Source organism: Trachypithecus francoisi, unplaced genomic scaffold (genome assembly GCF_009764315.1).
Source record: "Trachypithecus francoisi isolate TF-2019V2 unplaced genomic scaffold, Tfra_2.0 Lachesis_group0, whole genome shotgun sequence".
Lineage (NCBI taxonomy): Eukaryota > Metazoa > Chordata > Mammalia > Primates > Cercopithecidae > Trachypithecus > Trachypithecus francoisi.
The window spans coordinates 41829766-41850218 of record NW_022681453.1 but is presented as its reverse complement, the minus strand read 5'-3'; the positions used below and the strand labels follow the sequence as shown (position 1 = coordinate 41850218).

Below are 20453 nucleotides of genomic sequence, written 5' to 3'. Positions count from 1 at the left end.
TAAGCAACAAGACACCAGTAACAGGGGTAGTTGTAATCCAGATAATGCTACTACATTATTCATACCAGTTTGATTAATAGTCATCTTTGAAATCTTATCTCCATCACAGACAGATACATACTGATAACTTCTATGCTTTCAGCAATATGCTCAATTGTGTAAAACTAGATCAGTCACACAGAAATGCTGAGAATTTACAAACCACCCAGTAAGTTTGAGGAATTTTACTTTCCACTGAGTCCCCAAAATGTTGTGTCTTAAAATCACAGAATGGCTAAGTTTGTCGAAGTTCAATGACTTGCTCAAGGCAACCTCCCTCATTAAAGATGGAACCAAACTGGTTTTTCATTTGGATCATCCTGCCTTGGACTCTGAAGTTCATTCCATTTTATTGAGCACCTACTGTGCACAGCATACAAGTCTAGACACTGCTTTCATTGCACAATTCGTTATTCAGCTACCATTGCCTTACTGTAATCTTCTTTGTAAGAAAACAAGGTAAACCTTTATAAATCCATACAGATACAGAGACAATACCAGCTCTTACACTGTTGTTTTTCAAGAGCTTCTGAAAGCCTATTATGGATCACTCCGTGCTTAACTGTCAGCAACCAGATTCTTCTCTGTGATGTTGAACCATCCCTTGAAAATTAAATGACCGAGGCTAAGTCGTATCCTGTGCCTTCTAAATGAAGCTTTTCTGGCTTTTGTTTAGAGTTCCAAGAAGGGCCAGATAAGGCAAGGAAATATTATAGCCCACACCTTCCTATCTCACATCAGTGTCAAGTAAATACCTAGAGTAAGCTCCAGAATACCCTTTGCTTTGTTATTTGGAAATGTGCTTCACCAGCATTTGTTCATCCAATATCACTCATCCTTTGATAACACAGACCACTTCTAAGATAGAAAACTGCTCCTGGAGTGCTGCCCTTGAAGTAGAACACTAGCATTCTTATGTCCGTTTTAAAGATCAAACTGAGAACGTGACTATCCCCATGACGGTTTGTCCTGAGAGGATTTGTGATGGGAGTCAAAGGCTAAACGCAGTGTTGGGCTCTATGCCATTCTGCTGTTGTGAGGGAGTATGTGTTCTAAAATGAACACTAACTGGGAATAGAACTATTAATGGGACCTTCTTCTCTCCCATGCAAAAATGTCAAACAGTTAGCATTTGTGAAGAATCGATTACTAATTTTACTAAACACAGGTGAGGTTAGTGGCAGCGTATAAGGAAGGAAGCTTAAGTGGTTCTTGATTCAGATGAAAATATCTTAAAACAATAAATGTTTTGAATATCTTCTGTTCCAGCCTGAAACTTTGTTCTAAGAAAGTTTTCTCCCTGATTAAAAGAAGTCATAAAGATTTGTTGGAGGAATTAACAGATTCAGAAGGAAAAACATACAGAAAAAATAATCATGATTAGCAACATGAACTAATGTCAACTACTCTATAGCTTAATAGTCCTCCAAATCTCTGTCAATCAAAATACTGACAAAAGATAGGACAGAAATGCTTTTCAGGTTAGGTTTTATCAAAATGGTATTCTAAAGTCTCATGACATTAGGCCACCTACATGTTTGGTAGTAGGCCAAATAAATCTAATCGTTTTCTGCATAACAGAGTGTCAATATCACATTCTTTAGGAGTCTTTTTCCTTACTTGAATACTCCTCGTACCTTATGCCTCTCAAATGGAACACTCAAATCTAGAAGTGTATTACAGAGTTGTGCTTGCCAGACTGCTCAAAAGCCACAAGGACCAGGTTGGCCGGTTTGTTTACTTTTCAGTCTGTCTCTAACCAATACGTGGTCCTACTGTGTGTGACTGTGTAACTCACCCCATCTGCGACGCGTTCACCAACACCTGAACTGGTCTACACTTTGTCCAGTGAGACAAATCTGCTAATCATGCCCTTGGTTATCATGACAACGTCCGTTTGCTATAGAGGTTTCTGAACACTTCCCTTCATTTCTGTGCTCACCTCATCATGACCAGGAAGCACGCTTTGAGGAGGAGGAGGAGCAGAAGAAAGTCCAGTAGAACTATAGTATCTTCTGTACCTCCTTGAGAGAGAATCACCTTGGCGGCCAGCCATTCAGAAAAAGCTGCAACTTGAATTATCAACATCTCTCGTCTTTCTCATTTTTCTTCCTACAATCTTCCCACTGCTGTCGCTCTCTGCTTGGGTTGCATGTGGACCTGTTTCAGCAAGATGTGTCTCCTGCAGGGATAGCACCAGGCTAAGTGGCAGCATTTGAGCTGCATCTGTGCAGTTGGACCTACACAGTCATGATATTTTGTTGATTCGCACTAACCTCAAGGAAATGTCAAAACTGAAAAAGTGTTCCCTGTTACTTATATTCAAATGAAGTGTACCCTAAGAGAGACAGGGGGATGTGTTTGAAACATAAGAGGATGATGTATGCCTAGTATATTTGTGGTATGCAAATTGGTTATTCTGAAGTATTTAGAAACCCAAGTATTTAGGCTTGCTCTCGTTGTTAAATATGACCCTTAAGCCCACTTAGTATATATCTCAAAAATGAAGAAATTTCCACCTAATTCAATTATCAGAAATTAATGGGGTTTCATTTAATGAGAATTTACCATATTGCTAGAGCTATAATTAGGAAGCTGCTGAATTAACATATCAGTGTTCAGAAAATAATCTTATTAAGAGGGGCACTGAAATATACCCACTCTGCCACAAACAACTTCTTGTGACTTCAGGCAAGTAACCATACCTGCATGTAATTATTATACTACCGGTGACCATGGACTTTCTGCGGGGCAGTCAATGTGCTAAGAGCTCTGTGTGTCTCACGTTGGTGACTCTGGGAGGCCGGATGACAGGTACTAGTGAAGACACAGACCTTAGATATAGTAACACGCTCATGATCAAGCTGCTAGAAAGAGGGAGAGTTGGGATCTGAACATCTATCGTCATAGTTACAACTCTTCCCCACCACATTATACCCCATAGATCAGCAAGAGAGACTGCTGAAAGTCATTAAGATCATGGCAGTCCTCACTTGAAACCTTTTGATGGGTTCCCATGATGTTGAAATAAAAGCTTAGCTGCTCATGCTGGCCTATGGGCCATGCCTGGTCTAGCTCTGCCACCTGGCCACCCTCAGCCCACTTCTCTCCTTTTTGTACACGGGGCTCTGGCCATGCTGGCCCAGGGCCTTTTACACCTGCTGTTCCTCCACCTGGGAAGTGTCCATGGTGCCTGGCACCCTGCCTTTCATCGGGGAGAGTTCAAGAAGTATCTGCCATATAACTGCTTTGAGCTTCTCCACATAGACAGCTACATTCTCCTTCCCCTCTAAGAAGACCCTTGAGAGAGACCACTTGGAAATAGTCCCCAGATACAGTGGCACGAAGACCCCATCTCTGAGCCCCTCCATTCTCCTGCTTGGTGATTAGATAACACTAAAAATTAGACCAAAGGATCTGCCAGAGAACTTATCACGTGGCCCTTCAAATAGGCCTGCAGCTTAGAGCTACAAAAACTTGCACAAGTCATTGGCAAAGTGGGCAGGGGAGTGACTTAGCCTGATTACACCGAGAGCCCCAGGATGGCCCCCCTAAGGCTCCGACAATTTCCAAAGTTCTGACTTCATTCTGAAGCACAGACTAATTGGCAAATACAATAGCATGTGTCCCGCGTTTGGGCTCGCTTTGCTTTTATCTTATTTAATTTGCAGTAATAGCGGCTGAAACTAATTTCTCAACTGTAAATATCACAGCTGTTGTGGAGAACATTAATTGCACACTATCACGTTACCCTCCTTTCTTGGATCAATTTATGTGTAATCTGTTTGCAAGTTCTATGACTGTGAATATTAAGGGAACGCAATGTGAAATAATCTAACCAAACACATTGGAAATAACAGCAAATGTTTATTGCATGTTTACTACATGCCATGTACTGTGTGTTAAGTGCTTAAATTATTTCAACAATCCTATAAGGTCAGTGTTATGATCGAGTTTTACTGAGGCACAGAAATTGTGCAGCACAGAAATTATTCAATAATGGGCCCAAAGAGAATAGCTGCAAGTGACAGAGCTCAGAATCCAACTTAGGCAGCTGATCTCAGAACCTGCTTTCTTCACCCCTGTGTGGATCTCTAAATTAGAAACAGTAACCAGGACAAGGATGGGATTCTGTCAGTACATGTAAGTCAAGAGCAAGGGTCATTTTGGAAGTGGGAAGCAGAGGTGAGTATAATTGGGGTGGATGTTAGAGGAAGAAGCTATGGGAGGTCTATTATTGTCAGACCTGAATGAAGAAGAGCCCATCAGCAACTCTCTACATTGTGCAATAGCGCAATCTTGGCTCACTGCAACCTCCGCCTCCTGGGTTCAAGCGATTCTCCTGCCTCAGCCTCCTGAGTAGCTGGGATTACAGGGAGTTGGGAGAAGCTGGGAAGATGGGATTTCAGGAGTTACTTGGAACAGAAGGAAAAAAGAGAACAGAGTCTAAGAAAATGACAGCACTTGAGAGAAGGCTCAAGGAAGAAGAAACATTTGTACTGAAATGGCTGGTTGGTTTGGGGTATGGAAATATTCTTGTTTGTGGCAGACATTGAAAAAGTGCTTTTAAAAAGCCCTGCCCCAGAAGTCTTGACTCTGAGTGAAATATGGGTAATTTTTCTTCGGGGGATCAATGAAATAACTATTTTCAAAATGACTTTATATTGAGTGAAAGGTCAGAAATGCCCTAGGCATTGATCCTGTGTCCATAATCACTTTTTTTTTTTTTAGTAAGTTAACCGGCCCTACACAATTGAATGCAAAGAAATCCAGTTCATCATTTAAAGATAATATTTTTAAAGCATTTGACATCCCCTCAACTCGCATTGCCTGCCACAGTCTCACTGGGAATGCCTTTCTTTGTCTAGGAAGTGGACCTCTACAGAATGAACAGCCAGGACAAGCTGGGCCTCACTGTGTGCTACCGGACGGACGATGAGGATGACATTGGGATTTATATCAGTGAGGTACAAAGGCTGATTTTGTTTTTGTAACTATCATATCAAGACCAAAAGGGTTTCTTTTCTTTTATATGTTCACCAACCCTGACCCACACCTCATCAAGAACTCTTTGGAAAGACACAAATTATTCTGTCCCCCTCATCACACTCCATGGCACTGCATCTTTCCATGGAGGTTAAGTTCTAATGTAAGTACTTAAGGCAAAATTACCCTTGAGAAGCCTGCAAATCAGCCATAAAATGGAGCCGTTTACATGGTTTTGTGTGTTTAGCCCCGAGGGAACAGCAGATTCACATTTCCCAACTCATGTTCATTGAGTGGAATTGTGGGTGGAATCACACTTTTTAAAGCCTCTCTCTCTCACTCTTTTTTTTTCCTCTTGGTGGAGTATATACAGTTGAGTTCATATAAGTTAAATGTAACTTTTGTATGTACTTATCAGACTACATAGATGCATGCTGTTTTGATGTTCCTTGAGAAGATATACAAAGCAGCTGGTTTCAGTATGGAAACTTTACAGTGCACACGCATCCTTGCCATCACAGAAACCCAATTTTGTCACGAAATAAAATCTGTCGCTACAGAACGAACTACTAGACTCTGAAATTGTCTCTTTGGTTGTATGTCATCCACCAAGCTTAAGTTAACCCAGTCTTTCTGCGTTTGGGGGCATCCCTCCCCTTATCAGTCCTCCTTGTCCCAATGATATTTCAAATTTCAAGTTATTTTCCAAATTTTAATATAAGTATTTGGCATAAAATAAGGTATGGTTGCTGGTCAGCATAATGAAGGGTATCCTTTAACCTGTTCTACATCATTGATTTTATTTTAATTACCGTGCATGCAACAAAAGTCAGCTGTGCCTCCTCAGATCAGCAGAGCCTGCACACACTGCTGTGTAATAGAGTTGCTATGCAGGGATCCAAGAACCAGCCCTAGAAAGGGCTTAGAAGCAGATCAGCTCATGTTTGCCTCTCCTTGCACGACACTAAGTCTTGTTTATTTCTGTGCAAAACAGAAACACAGGGATGAGCATGACTGTGTGTTAGAGATGGCTTTGAACGTGCTGTTGCTTATTTTCATGCATATCTGCGTTTGTGCTGAGATGGTCCATGTGTGTTTCAGATTGACCCTAACAGCATTGCAGCCAAGGATGGGCGCATCCGAGAAGGAGACCGCATTATCCAGGTAAGTCCACTTCCAAACAATGGCCTCATAAGGGGCCTATGACTAAAGAGCAAACTGGTTCTAATGATAGGTCTAGGGTTGAAATTGCAGAAGAGGTTAAAGAACAGGGATCACAAACACAGATGTGTAGTGAGGCCAGACAGGTTAAACTAATTGTGAGGCTAACTCTGAGTCATAAGACGCAACAGGGAGTGGTGAGGACTGAGACAAACTAGATGGGGCATGTTCTGTCCAAAGAGGGCCTTGCAAAACTTGAGCCAGTTCTCCTCATTTTCTTTCATTCTATTTGGATCAAAACAAACATCAGTGAGCCAAAGTCAGGCCAACAGTTTACAACTTGTGAACTAACATAATTCTCGTTTTAGAGTTCTCTGAAAGATTAACTTTGGACCAAGCATTTCAGAGTCTCGTCCATAAAATGGGAACATTTTTGGCAAATTTAGCAGAATCGATTGAAAAGTCTTATAAATTTTCTGACTCAACATCTAACCATCCTAGAATTGCTTCTGAGGGTCATTACTTGACCTCGAGCCCTGTTGCTCCTTCTAGTCCAAATGAGACCATTCATGTCTCTTTTAGGCTACAACCTTCTTTAATCTCACAGAATTGAGATTCTTGGCTTCATTGTGTCCACAAGGCTTAGTTTTCTCTCTTCTCATCCATATCCTCTCATTCCTAATCCACTGTGTTTTTCTCATTGCATACCTCACCACAAGTTATTTTGATTTTCTTCTCCCACTGCCTACTCTGGGTTTCTCTAGCCTTCAGCCAGAACCTGTGCTGCTCAGGATCGCTTACCCTAGGGAAGTGACCCAAACCTTCACACCTGAAGGCTTCACACCTGAAGGGTCAGGGTCCTCAGCATACTGCCTGTTTTTTTTTGTTTGTGTTTTTGTTTTTTTTTTTGGTTGCTGGAGTTTTCCATTAACCTTTACTAAGAACGGAAGCACTCAGAGGTACTCCAAGGAATCCCCTGGGTTTCAGACACAGTCCTCCCCGCCTCCACTGTATCAAAGCAAGCCCATTTTCCCTTGGTAATTGAGGGCAATCACTTCAACCAATAGAGTCACCCCTTTTGCTGCCTGTTGGCTCACTGGTGTAAGGAGGCATGTGGAGGGCTCCACTTCCAATTCAGTGGAACCATTGCTGTGTTCCCTGGAGGGTGGTGTTCCACCAGGATTAAGACCTCCAGACCAACAGGGGTCAAAGTCACCAGGACATGCAACCAAAAATCCTGCAAGAGGGTTAATCAAGTGTGATAGTGAGAGTGTCATGCCCACTTGACCCTCTGCCTGGCCCAAAGAAGTTTAAATGTCAAACTGGGGACACAAAACACCATGTATAATTCTATTCCCTTTTCTTACCCTCAGTTTCCATAATGTTCACATCAGACCCACTGCTGCTTTTTCTTCTATATTATCCAATAATGTCTACATATACTCCTGCCTGAATATTATGTCTAATTACTTACATGTTCCCTCCACACAGCATTATGATTTTTCTCAGTGCTGTCTTCTAGAGGTCCAGCCCCTTCTGGTCACACTCCACACATCACAGTCACCTCATGAACTACACTCATGGAGGCTCCTTTGTAGACCAGAGAAACTGCATTGTTCTGAGCAAGACTTTTCCTTCCTAAAATCAGTATTCTTTTCCGGCTACAGGGAAGTTTTATGTTCCAGCTGTGAGTGGGTGACAAATGCAGGTCTGAAATAAAACAGAATGATTTTGCACCATCTAATCATACTAGTTGTCTCCCCACTCCCCACCACCCTTTTCTTTTTTTTTTAAAGATCAATGGGATAGAGGTGCAGAACCGAGAGGAGGCTGTGGCTCTTCTAACCAGTGAAGAAAATAAAAACTTTTCATTGCTGATTGCAAGGCCTGAACTCCAGGTAAATCGGCTTCCTACAGATGAAACTGGGTCTGTATTTCTAAAATCAAAAGCGCAGGTCCCCAGGCTTGGAAAAGAGCACCTGCGCATTGGCTGTGAACTTGAAGGTGCTTTGTACCCTAGAAATGTAATCCAACTTGCTGTGACTTAGAATCCACTTTATGATTTAGCCATGTAAGGTTGGTTAGATACCCACCCTGACATCTATACTGCAGGCCCACCAGGTTGGTTAATGCAGGGATCATAGGGAAGGAAAAGGAAACAGAATGGAATGGGAAACGCAACTGGAGTCATGAACATCAAGACGTTTGACTTCCGAAGGCCTAACACGTGGTCCAGCCTTGATCTGTGCAGGTTCCATTTACAATAGCAGAGTATGGGAAATTAAAAATTGCTCTTTCAAAATAAAAGAAATATTGAATGATAAATAATAGTTAAAACTGATATGACCACCAAATAAGTGCTAGACTCTCCGTGGATCACTTTACACTCAGGAGAGCCTTCCCAAGAGATGGAAGTTTTCAGGGGTTCAAAAGTTACCCAGAAAAGCCCCAGAAGGAGGGTGATAAAGCACGGAGGGGTTCAGGCCCAAGTAATCTGATTCAGAAACCACTGTGTTATAACAACTCCTTCCGCAGAAGGAATCATGAACTCTCCCAGGTGGCACTCTTGATCCACTTAGAATGGCTCCAGCAACACATCTAGGGCAGTCCAGTAGTAGATCTCTTTAGGTATGTGTATTACTCCGTTTTCATGCTGCTGATAAAGACATACTCAAGACTGGGTAATTTATAAAGAAAAAGAGGTTTCATGAACTCACAGTTCCACATGACTGGGGAGGCCTCACAATCATGGCGGAAGGCAAAAGGCACGTCTTACATGGCAGCAGGGAAGAGAGATGAGAACCAAGCAAACAGGGTTTCCCCTTATAAAACTATTAGATTTCATGAGACTTACTCACTACCATGAGAACAGTGTGGGGAAAACTGCACCCATGATTCAATTATCTCCCACGAGGTCTCTCATACAACATGTGGGAATTATGGGAGTTACAATTCAAGGTGAGATTTGGGTGGGGACAGCCAAACCATATCAGTATGAAACCCAGTTGAAAAAGTAGCCTAGAGACAGCGGCATACAGGGCATCTGATTCTCCACAGATGGAAGCCTCATGAGCTCAAAGGGAACTTCAGCTGTCATCTCACCCACAGTCACAAACTTTTTCTTAAAGGTCCAGATAGTAAATGTTTGACTCAGGTGGCCATACCATCTCTGCTAGACTCTGTCAGTCTAGTGCAAAAGCAGACATAGACATTTATGTCAGCAAATGGGCATAGTTGTGTTCTCATTAATTTTTTTTTTATTTACAAAAATAGGCTGGATTCAGCCCATGAGCTATAGAGTGCCAACTTCTGAAGAGTTCACTCTTTTTAGGGCAAGGCAGATAAAGGCCTTTTAAAAGTGATATCCAGTCAGGCTCAGTGGCTCATGCCTGTAATCCCAGCACTTTGGGAGGCCGAGGCAGGAGGATCACTTGAGGTCAGGATGAGGCCCACCTGGCCAACATGGTAAAACCCCATCTCTACTAAAAATATCAAAATCAGCTGGGCGTAGGGGTGCATGCCTATAATCCCAAATCCCAGCTACTCGGGAGGTAGAGGTTGCAGTGAGCCAAGATCATGCCACTACACTCTAGCCTGGGAGACAGAGCGAGATTCTGTCTCAAAAAAAAGAAAAAACAAAAAACGTGATATCCTTGCCCAAGCCAAACAGCTAGTTACTGTATCAGAAGGAACTCTTTTCACACTAAAAATCATTTTTCTATGGGACCTGTTAAACTTGTGTCTGGTCCAGCAAGCAGGGGGAACAGCTAAATCTGACTGTCCTACACAGGTGTCTTACTGCACTGAAAGTAGCTGAGATGGATAAAAGAGTTTCACCCTGAAAAAAAAAATCATGGATATTAAAGACTTCCCCAGTTTGTAGTGTAGGGTTGGAGGTCTCTTTAATGTGAGGGTGGGATAGTTTCCTGACTTAACGGCGAATCACTGGGCAGACTGCATTTTGATGACTCTTGGAGGAAGCCCTGGAAATATTTTTCCCCAAGGTAATGTCATTTTTTAAAAAACATCAATGAACGTGAAAGGAAACTTCTAAGGCATGTGTTGGCTGCTCTTGCCTGCAGCTGGATGAGGGCTGGATGGACGATGACAGGAACGACTTTCTGGATGACCTGCACATGGACATGCTGGAGGAGCAGCACCACCAGGCCATGCAATTCACAGCTAGTGTGCTTCAGCAGGTAACGCCCAGGCACCAGTCCCTGACACCCTGCCCTGCTGAGCTGTAGGAAAGTCTGCTTCCTCCATCCCCCTTTATGGCACTAAAGACCATCAGAAGCTTATCCACCTGGAAGACAGCAAGGAAACAGCCTCAAGTGCTTTTCTATTTGAGCACCAGACCAGTGAAATGCAAGCTGGTACTGTCCCTAGCTAAGCTTTTAAATCTAAGCACCGCCGGGCGCGGTGGCTCAAGCCTGTAATCCCAGCACTTTGGGAGGCCGAGGCGGGCGGATCACGAGGTCAGGAGATCGAGACCATCCTGGCGAACACGGTGAAACCCCGTCTCTACTAAAAAATACAAAAAACTAGCCGGGCGAGGTGGCGGGCGCCTGTAGTCCCAGCTACTCGGGAGGCTGAGGCAGGAGAATGGCGTGAACCCGGGAGGCGGAGCTTGCAGTGAGCTGAGATCCGGCCACTGCACTCCAGCCCCGGCGACAGAGCAAGACTCCGTCTCAAAAAAAAAAAAAAAAAAAATCTAAGCACCATTGCCAAAGCAAAGCTGACCTTATGATAATTTGTTTGGCAAACATATGCGTCGGTATTACCATAGATTGGAAAAAGCCGTGTTTTCCAAAGTAAAGCAATCCCCTCTGTTTAACCTGAGCTACTTGGAGCTCTCCAGCTCCCTACTATGCTACTACCATTGTCAGGGTCTTAATGAGCCACTTACTGAGTCCTGTATGAGCTAAACAAGGACCTTTATACATCCTACCTGTGTACTGACTGATTTAACAGAATCATTCATTGAGATAAAGTGACTATTATTATCCTCATTTTACAAAACTGAGGACAAGAACAAGAATAAGTGACTTGCCCAGGTAGATACGGGTAAGGGTGGCTAAGGCCCACACTCTTGACCTGGTCCTACTGTCAGATGCTGCCCCTCGGCCTTAGAAATGTACAGCCTGCCCTATCCAGAAACACTGCAAGGAAAGGTCAAACCTGAGTACCTGCTGCGTAGGCCTCCCTCACTGTGACCCTTTGTTCTTGTTTTTATGCAGAAGAAGCACGAGGAAGACGGTGGGACCACAGATACAGCCACCATCTTGTCCAACCAGCACGAGAAGGACAGCGGTGTGGGGCGGACTGACGAGAGCACCCGCAATGACGAGAGCTCGGAGCAAGAGAACAACGGCGACGATGCCACCGCATCCTCCAACCCGCTGGCGGGGCAGAGGAAGCTCACCTGCAGCCAGGACACCTTGGGCAGCGGCGACCTACCCTTCAGCAACGAGTCCTTCATCTCGGCCGACTGCACGGACGCCGACTACCTGGGGATCCCGGTGGACGAGTGCGAGCGCTTCCGCGAGCTCCTGGAGCTCAAGTGCCAGGTGAAGAGCGCCACTCCTTATGGCTTGTACTATCCTAGTGGCCCCTTGGACGCCGGCAAGAGCGATCCCGAGAGCGTGGACAAGGAGCTGGAGCTGCTGAACGAGGAGCTGCGCAGCATCGAGCTGGAGTGCCTAAGCATCGTGCGCGCCCACAAGATGCAGCAGCTCAAGGAGCAGTACCGCGAGTCTTGGATGCTACATAACAGCGGCTTCCGCAACTACAACACCAGCATTGACGTGCGCAGGCACGAGCTCTCGGACATCACCGAGCTCCCGGAGAAATCCGACAAGGACAGCTCGAGCGCCTACAATACGGGCGAGAGCTGCCGCAGTACCCCGCTCACCCTGGAGATCTCCCCCGACAACTCCTTGAGGAGAGCAGCGGAGGGCATCCGCTGCCCGAGCAGCGAAGGGGCTGTGGCGACCACGGAAGCCTATGGGCCAGCCCCAAAGAATCTGCTCTCCATCACGGAAGATCCCGAAGTGGGCACCACTACCTATAGCCCGTCCCTGAAAGAGCTGGACCCCAGCCAGCCCCTGGAAAGCAAAGAGCGGAGAGCCAGCGACGGGAGCCGGAGCCCCACGCCCAGCCAGAAGCTGGGCAGCGCCTACCTGCCCTCCTACCACCACTCCCCATACAAGCACGCGCACATCCCGGCGCACGCCCAGCACTACCAGAGCTACATGCAGCTGATCCAGCAGAAGTCGGCCGTGGAGTACGCGCAGAGCCAGATGAGCCTGGTGAGTATGTGCAAGGACCTGAGCTCCCCCACCCCGTCGGAGCCGCGCATGGAGTGGAAGGTGAAGATTCGCAGCGACGGGACGCGCTACATCACCAAGAGGCCCGTGCGGGACCGCCTGCTGCGGGAGCGCGCCCTGAAGATCCGGGAAGAGCGCAGCGGCATGACCACCGACGACGACGCGGTGAGTGAGATGAAGATGGGGCGCTACTGGAGCAAGGAGGAGAGGAAGCAGCACTTGGTGAAGGCCAAGGAGCAGCGGCGGCGGCGCGAGTTCATGATGCAGAGCAGGTTGGATTGTCTCAAGGAGCAGCAAGCAGCCGATGACAGGAAGGAGATGAACATCCTCGAACTAAGCCACAAAAAGATGATGAAGAAGAGGAATAAAAAAATCTTCGATAACTGGATGACGATCCAGGAACTCTTAACCCACGGCACAAAATCCCCGGACGGCACTAGAGTATACAATTCCTTCCTATCGGTGACTACTGTATAATTTTCACTTCTGCATTATGTACATAAAAGAGACCACTACCACTAGGGTAGAAATTCCTGCCTCGTTCAATGCGGCAAGTTTTTGTATATATAAGATAAATACAGTCTTCATGTTTATAGTCCAAATTTGCAGACCCTACAACTCTGGGTGTCATAGGTCTATTTTAAGGGGGGAGAGAGAAAAACACCCTTACTATCTTGGAAGGCAATATTAACAAACAGAGCTTTTTTCAAATAGCAATTGTACTTTTCTACCTGTACCCTTTTACATAAAGTGTTTAAATTTCAGAAAGATCTTTTATTAAGCATACTTTCACAGAATAATTTGTTTAAACTATATTCATATTAAAAACTTAAACATGCTTTTTTTCCTGCCTAAAAACACAAATACAACTGCCAGTATGTATTTTTAATGGAACCCTATTTTATAATGTTACGTTACTGAATGTGTTTCATATGCGTGACCGTTAAGATACTATTTAGGTGAAGGTTTCAACTCAAAACCACCCAACCTGGTGGTTAACGATTTAATACACATAACCAAACCGGCAGCATTTAGAGTTGGGATATACATTTAAACATTTTCCTGGTTAAGGTTCCCAAGATAGTGTAAAGGTTTTAGCAGAAAGCAAAATATCATGCAGCTTTATGGAAGTTTAAAGCATGTTTGCAAATATTGCAGCCCATTGGAAGAATTTGCATGTACAGGAAAGTTGTGGATGGAGATGGTTTGTGGAATTTTAAGTGCTCATTGTAGTAAACTTTTGCTTTGTAGATTTGAAGGTAGACTTATACAAGCAAGTTCACAAAATCATTATTAGTTACAAACATTAAGTAAAATGAAGTTAAAATAAATTATTATTTTCTATTTGATATGTTTTGATGTGATTCCTCATTTTGCAGTGGTGCCTATAAAATAAAAGCCTTTTGCAGTGTTTGTTTGCTTTTTTTCCCTTGGTCGTATTACCTGCTACTTTGGAAGGATTTAAGTATTTTAGACCATCTGATGCCTTCGCATTCAGCCTCATGGATATAAAGCCAAGGTCTAGCTGTGAAGAACACAGGGTCAAATTTACCATACAACCCTGATTCTGACTGCCTGTCTCACAGAAAGTTTCAGCCTGGCCCAATATCCTATAAACAAGAATAGCTATGAGCAAGTTTATCAATCAGGGCCATGTTTACAGTGAAATCTCTTTCGTTTACTGCAACCATTACTGCCTGTCAGTAATAACTAACAACTCCGGGTGGCTAGGTCCAGCTTTCCATTTCTAAGATGCATCTGCACATCAGGCAATATTTTCACAGAAAAACAGGGGTCACCAAACTGGGTGGGCTTCAAATCTGGTATCTTTCTGACTACTGCAACCACCAGGATCCTAAATAATGAATTTGCTACAAATTGTTTCCTGATTGATTGTAATGTTTACACCAATTTCAGCTGTAATACTTACTGAAAAAAAAGTAAGATAAAGATAGGATTAGGATGGTGTCATTTTTATTTGCCATGATGCCATACATCTGGTTTACTGTCTGATCCAAATGGAATTTGGATTGAAATGACCAGGTGTTTTAGGCATTTCAGACATATATTCCTCTCACAGACCCTGCTCCAACCACAGTCCCTCCTTTGGGGCCAGAATCTTGAGACTAATTAGTAGTCACTCTTGTAATAAAACAACTTAATGAAAATAAAACACTGAAATACTTATTCCTCATTATTAAGATGTCTGTTCATTACCTCTTCCAGAACCAGGCATTGTTATGATAATTACATCTGCTACATTACTCTAATCAGCCCTCCAAGGTGAAATTTTTGCAAAAAGTATACTATTAGGGCCTCGGTTTCCCGATATTCTCTGTTTTAACTTTCCACAAAATCTGATCCTTACCTCCTCCCAGGAGGAGCTCCCCTTTCCCAGTCCTGTCACCTCATACCCTGTCTTCCTAGTTAATGTTTCACAGCGAACAATCATCAGTCAGATGAATTATAAATTACTGCAAAGCATATATCAGCATATGAGTTTACATGGGGAAATACCTTTCCTCCCCTTGTGTGTTCTCATTGAAGGCCAGAGGGGGCTACATGGCCACAGGAACAGCTTTAGCCTAAACAGTCAAGCACAGTTTGTTTGTTTTTTTTGTTTTTGTTTTTGAGACCGAGTCTCGCTCGTCGCCCAGGCTGGAGTGCAATGGCACGATCTAGGCTCACTGCAAGCTCCACCTCCCGGGTTCACGCCATTCTCCTGCCTCAGCCTCCTGAGTAGCTGGGACTACAGGTGCCCACCACCACGCCGGGCTAATTTTTTGTATTTTTAGTAGAGACAGATTTCACCATGTTAGCCAGGATGGGCTCGATCTCCTGACCTTGTGATCCGCCCGTCTCGGCCTCCCAAAGTGCTGGGATTACAGGTGTGAGCCACCATGCCCAGCCAAGCACAGGGGTTTCTAACCAGGGCTCCCCATGTGTCTGGATTTAGGGCTCAGCTCCTGCACTTATGAAAAAGTAGAGGAAAATAATAGGATGCATTCAAATCCAAATCTAAATCCTTTGATTTCAACTTATTTTTAAATCACTTTATCATCTAGATATACTTAGTCATAACATTCTGTGTAATATGAGGCTTCCCAAATCTAATTTAACCAATTAACTTCTAAAAGAAATTGGAAGAGATCTTACAAATCATCACTTTATCAATGAACAGGGCACTCAGGGAGGCACAGAAATGCAGTGCAGCTCATTCATAACCAAACTGGGATTTGAACTCAAAATCCAACACCTGGTTCCACAATTCTTAGCACCCCATACTCTGGAGAATCACCCTCATGTGCACGGTTAACTTAGATGCATTAAATCCTGTGCCCTCAACCAAAAAACAAATGCATTTCACCAGTGGATGCCCCAGAGTGAACATAAGAGGAATCATGAATCTGCCATTTCTTCAACAAGTATGAGCTCCAAGTGCCTCACAGTGCATTTCTTAGCTGGCGGTCGGGATGAAAATTTTCCTGGGTAATAGTGATAAGACAATTTCTAGCTTCCGTTCTCACTGATGTAAAGCCCCAGCTTCTGTGTAAACAGAACATCCACTATAACTAACAGGCCTTTCTACCACCCTGGCTGCATGTACTTTACTTCTTGGGCTCATTGAAGGATCTGATGGAAGCTATAGATTCTATTTGCAGAAAATTAAAAAGTGCATATAATTGAAGACTTCACATACCCCCAAAATCCATTCACAGATCCCGTCTAAGCATGCAGGAACCCCAAGTTTAGAATAACCGAATTTGATAGCTTTATAGGTTTTTTATTTCTCAGACTTTTATTTTAGCTGCATCTTATGCACACTATTTGATTTGAATGCCTACTTTTCATATCAAGGACTACTTTTCTTCCTATTAGAACTATACTATTTAACACAATTAAAATTTAGCAAATCACTAGTACCTATAACTAGTACCTATACTCTTCCAGTCATAGTGCAGTTTTTCTGACACCTACATAAATTGAGGAACGATGAATACAGATTTCTGATTCTCCATAGCAGCCACCCCACTGGTTGGATGACTCAGGTTTAAACTAATTCTAAAATACAAAGGGAAGGAAATGAGAATGTATTGACCATCTGTGCTGCACTGCCTAATACCCGTAGCCACTAGCCACATCTGGCCATTAAGTAGTTAAAATGTGGTTAGTCCAAATTGAAATGTTCTGAGAAAATGGATTTCAATGACTTTGTATTTAAAAATGAAAAATATTTGGATAATTTTTATGTAGAAATCATATGTTGCATATGTTGGATTGAATAAAATGCATAGTTATCACTAATTTAACCTGTTTTAACTGTTTAAATGCTAGAAGATTTTTAATTACATATGTGGCTTGCGTTATACTTCTATTGGGCAGCACAGATACAGAAAATATCGGCAAGTACATGCTAAACACTTGCCCTCATCATCTCGCTAAATCCTTGGGGCAGTCCCATGAAGCAGATGCTTCATCAATAGTTAAGACTCAGATTAAAAACTTTGCCCAGACAAGTGTAAAGATGTGATTTGAACTGGCATCTACCTAATACCAAACCCTTTACGTGTGCGTCCATCTCCTCCTAAGAAGCAATTCAAAGTATGTTCAGTTTAGGTTAATATTTGTAACATAATCATAATCACAAAGAAATTACTTCAAAGTAGCAAGCATTTCACTCAGTTCCCTTTGAGTTCTAAATTGCAGAATATTCTAACTCTCTCAGCAAGAACACATGACAATGAATAAATATCTAGGAATGTGGGGGCACAAGCTAAGTTTTTCATCTTTTAAATGGAAACAGATCCCAAATAGCAAAAATCATAAATATGATGAGGTGGGATTATATATCGCCTAAGGAATACTAGTTGGAGAACTAATTAAGACTATAAACTGAAATATGAAAATTAACCAAGTAATTATCTACTTGTAGCCTTCAGAGGTAGGTTACAGGTTACTTGTTAGGAACATTGCCCAAAACCAAGGAAGCAAACAATTCTGCCACAAGCAATTGAGACTCCCACTTTTATTTCTGTTTCTCGGTTTTAAGTATTTTAGGATTTCTGTGGAGCATCAAGTAATTAAAAAGAAAATCACTAAAACTGAGATAAGATACAAGAATTCTCCTGGCAAATGCTGTAGTCTTCAATTTTGATTAAATGTGAATTCCCTAAAGCAGTTATAAAACAAAGTGTAGTTCTCTGAGTTTCATTCAAATGGGGTTTTTCTGCTTAAATGGTTCATTTTCTTTAGCTTCCAGTTGCAACTAATCCTGAAAGGGCACAGTCCACAGGGACATGTGGTTTGCCTATAATGTGGTTTTGCCTTTCAATGGCAGAATGCTGACCTCCGTGCACTCAGCATCTTTTTAAAATGAAAAACAGGGAATTAATGATCCCTCCTTCACTGGGGCTATTGCAAATTTAAACTTGCTCACCAATTAGTAAGTCTCGCTAAAATCCTCAAAAGCCAAAGGAAACTCCCTAAACCTCATCAGAGTCTCTCAAAAATATACTAGGAAGTAATTAAATTGTGTTTTTAGTTCTCTTTGGAGAACTACACGTCTCCCAGACATTGTGGGTTTGACTTAGCAGTTTCAGCTCTGTAGAATTATGACAACCTTATGCATCCAGGAGCCATGTCAGAAACCAGCACGGATTCCTTCATCCACTAGTTACTATGTGCATACTCAATCTAGGGCCATGGGGAGGTCTCTGGAGCTCATGGTCCAGTGAGAAAGAAAACAGTAATCCAGCCATCACACAAATACTTACAAACATCACACAAATACGCACTCAACAAGATTAGAGTAAGGGTCAGATAGGAGAGCCAGTGCCACAGATTTCAGAGAGGATCTCCCTTAAAAAGTTATGGTTGATCTGAGAGTCAATAAATGAATGTGAGTTAACTAGAAAGGTAGCTAAATACAGAAAATAGCATGTACAAAGGTCCTGAAGCGAGAGAGATTTGGCCTATTTGAAACAAACAAAAAAAGGCAGGTGTGACTTGAGCTCAAACACAATGGAAAAAGAATAGAGAGAACTGAGTGTGTAAAGACAGGCAGTTAGGAAGGAACGACACTGTCTACTTGACCATAAATACCTATTCATTACAGCCAACCTTTATTGAGCACCTAATATGTGCCGGAAACTGCTAAGTCTTTTACGTGTGCTAACCCCCTGAACCATAAGTAGCCTACCTGATGGGTGGCACTGTTCTTATTTTGTGAATAAGGAAATAAAGAAGGCTTAGGAAAGCAATCAGCTGGTGCATGGTTGAGGGGAAAAGTGAAGCCATCTCTCTGTGACCCCACTGAATCACTGGGCTGGCAGTAGCAACTCCATGACAGGCACTATGGAAAAGGTTCATATATTTCAGCAGATACCTAGTATCTGGAGACCTTTGGTGACTATTTTGTGCCCTGCCTTTTTCTGCTCAGGACTAAATCTGTTTATAACCCTGTTACTTCCCATTTTCATGCCACAGCAGACAAAAACTTAACATGCTTTGTCAATCCACTTCTGCAAAGTCAACCACCTTGACCACTAGATAGAACATATTTCCCAATCCAGGCCTCCATTTTCCATCATCCACCAGGAAACACACAGGAGCTTAGGAAGAGAGCTTCCTTTCCCTGGCTTACCAGCTACAGTCTTTACCACCAGTTCTCACCACCACCCCGGAGAAGTACCTGATCTGATGAGATGGTCCCACTGAACGCATAATGAAGAAGGCAATTTAAGTGGTTTGAGGACCACAGCTTCTCTGATTACCCTCCGCCCTGAAACACCTGTCCTGAATTGTACCTTGCTGTGTAAATTAATGTGGGTGATTCCACATTGAAGAGCAAGACTCTGCAACCCCTGCTGCCACCCAATCAGATCTTCCTTCCATAAATGATCGCCAAAGCATTGTAAGCAGAGCCACAAGGTTTCACAGGCACTAAACAGCCACCTTTATAAAGAAGTTTCCCAGTGCCCATGAACTGGAGGCACAGATAACACACAGGGGTTAAATGAATTCCTAATTATAATTTAAACTTTGCCATTTTCTGAGAAGCAGGGGGCTTAAGACATAGAATGTGGGTTTTATAAATGCTTAACAGTTACCAGAACAAACAAAATCGGCCTGTTGGGTTTCAGAGGAGAGTCTTATGGACAAAGGGGATTGAGTTTTGACCGAAAAATGAGAATCTAAGTACCACTTTCAGTATGACCTGTGTCTTTGGAAGTTGCCGGTTTAAACTGGGCCTTGTCACAAATATCTATGGACCTTGTTACCTTAAGAACATGGGCACACGCACTCTGGATTCCCAGTCACCAATGTTTCAAGTGGCACTTTTTTGGGAAGGCTTATCAAATATAAACCAATATATGCCATTATAAATATATATATATATATAATACCAATATATACCAATTTTTTAAACTGGCTGCTAAACTTCTGGCTCTTTTTGAGCCAGTCTTTACAGGAATGAGACATATTTCTACTTCTAGTCCATCAACTCTCCTGCTTTTTCCTCCTCCTGACCAGGGACACTTCTGTAATACTAAGATATCATGACGTTTCCCTTATGAACAACAGGTACAATCTATAAAACAGGCTTAGAGTGTATTCTTTCATTCAGCAACAAGCATAATTCCAAAAGAAGTATATACACTGGGGCCAGGCGTGGTGGCTCACACTTGTAATCCCAGAACTTTGGGAGGCCAAGGCAGGTGGATCACCTGAGGTCAGAAGTTCAAGAGCAGCCTGACCAACGTGGCGAAACCTCATCTCTACTAAAAATACAAAAATTAGCCGGGCGTGGTGGCGGGCTCCTGTAATCCTAGCTACTCAGGAGGCTGAGGCAGGAGAATTGTTTGAACCCGGGAGGCGGAGGCTGCAGTGAGCCGAGATCGCGCCATTGCGCTCCAGGCTGGGCAACAAGAGGGAAAC

The 20453-nt window shown here is 43.1% G+C and overlaps 1 protein-coding gene across 4 annotated transcripts in view; it reads left to right on the top strand.

Annotated features, from left to right (window-relative positions):
* Window positions 1-13928, top strand: part of PDZRN3 (PDZ domain containing ring finger 3) — a 241667-nt gene extending 227739 nt beyond the window's left edge. For all 4 annotated transcript variants that reach the window (XM_033210470.1, XM_033210473.1, XM_033210472.1 and 1 more), the window contains 5 exons: window positions 4908-5006; window positions 6127-6189; window positions 7983-8084; window positions 10269-10385; window positions 11427-13928. In XM_033210470.1, coding sequence (XP_033066361.1) covers window positions 4908-5006; window positions 6127-6189; window positions 7983-8084; window positions 10269-10385; window positions 11427-12992 — 1947 coding nt within the window. In that variant the 3' untranslated portion in view covers window positions 12993-13928. The remainder of the gene's footprint in view (window positions 1-4907; window positions 5007-6126; window positions 6190-7982; window positions 8085-10268; window positions 10386-11426) is intronic.
* Window positions 13929-20453: the final 6525 nt, after the last annotated feature.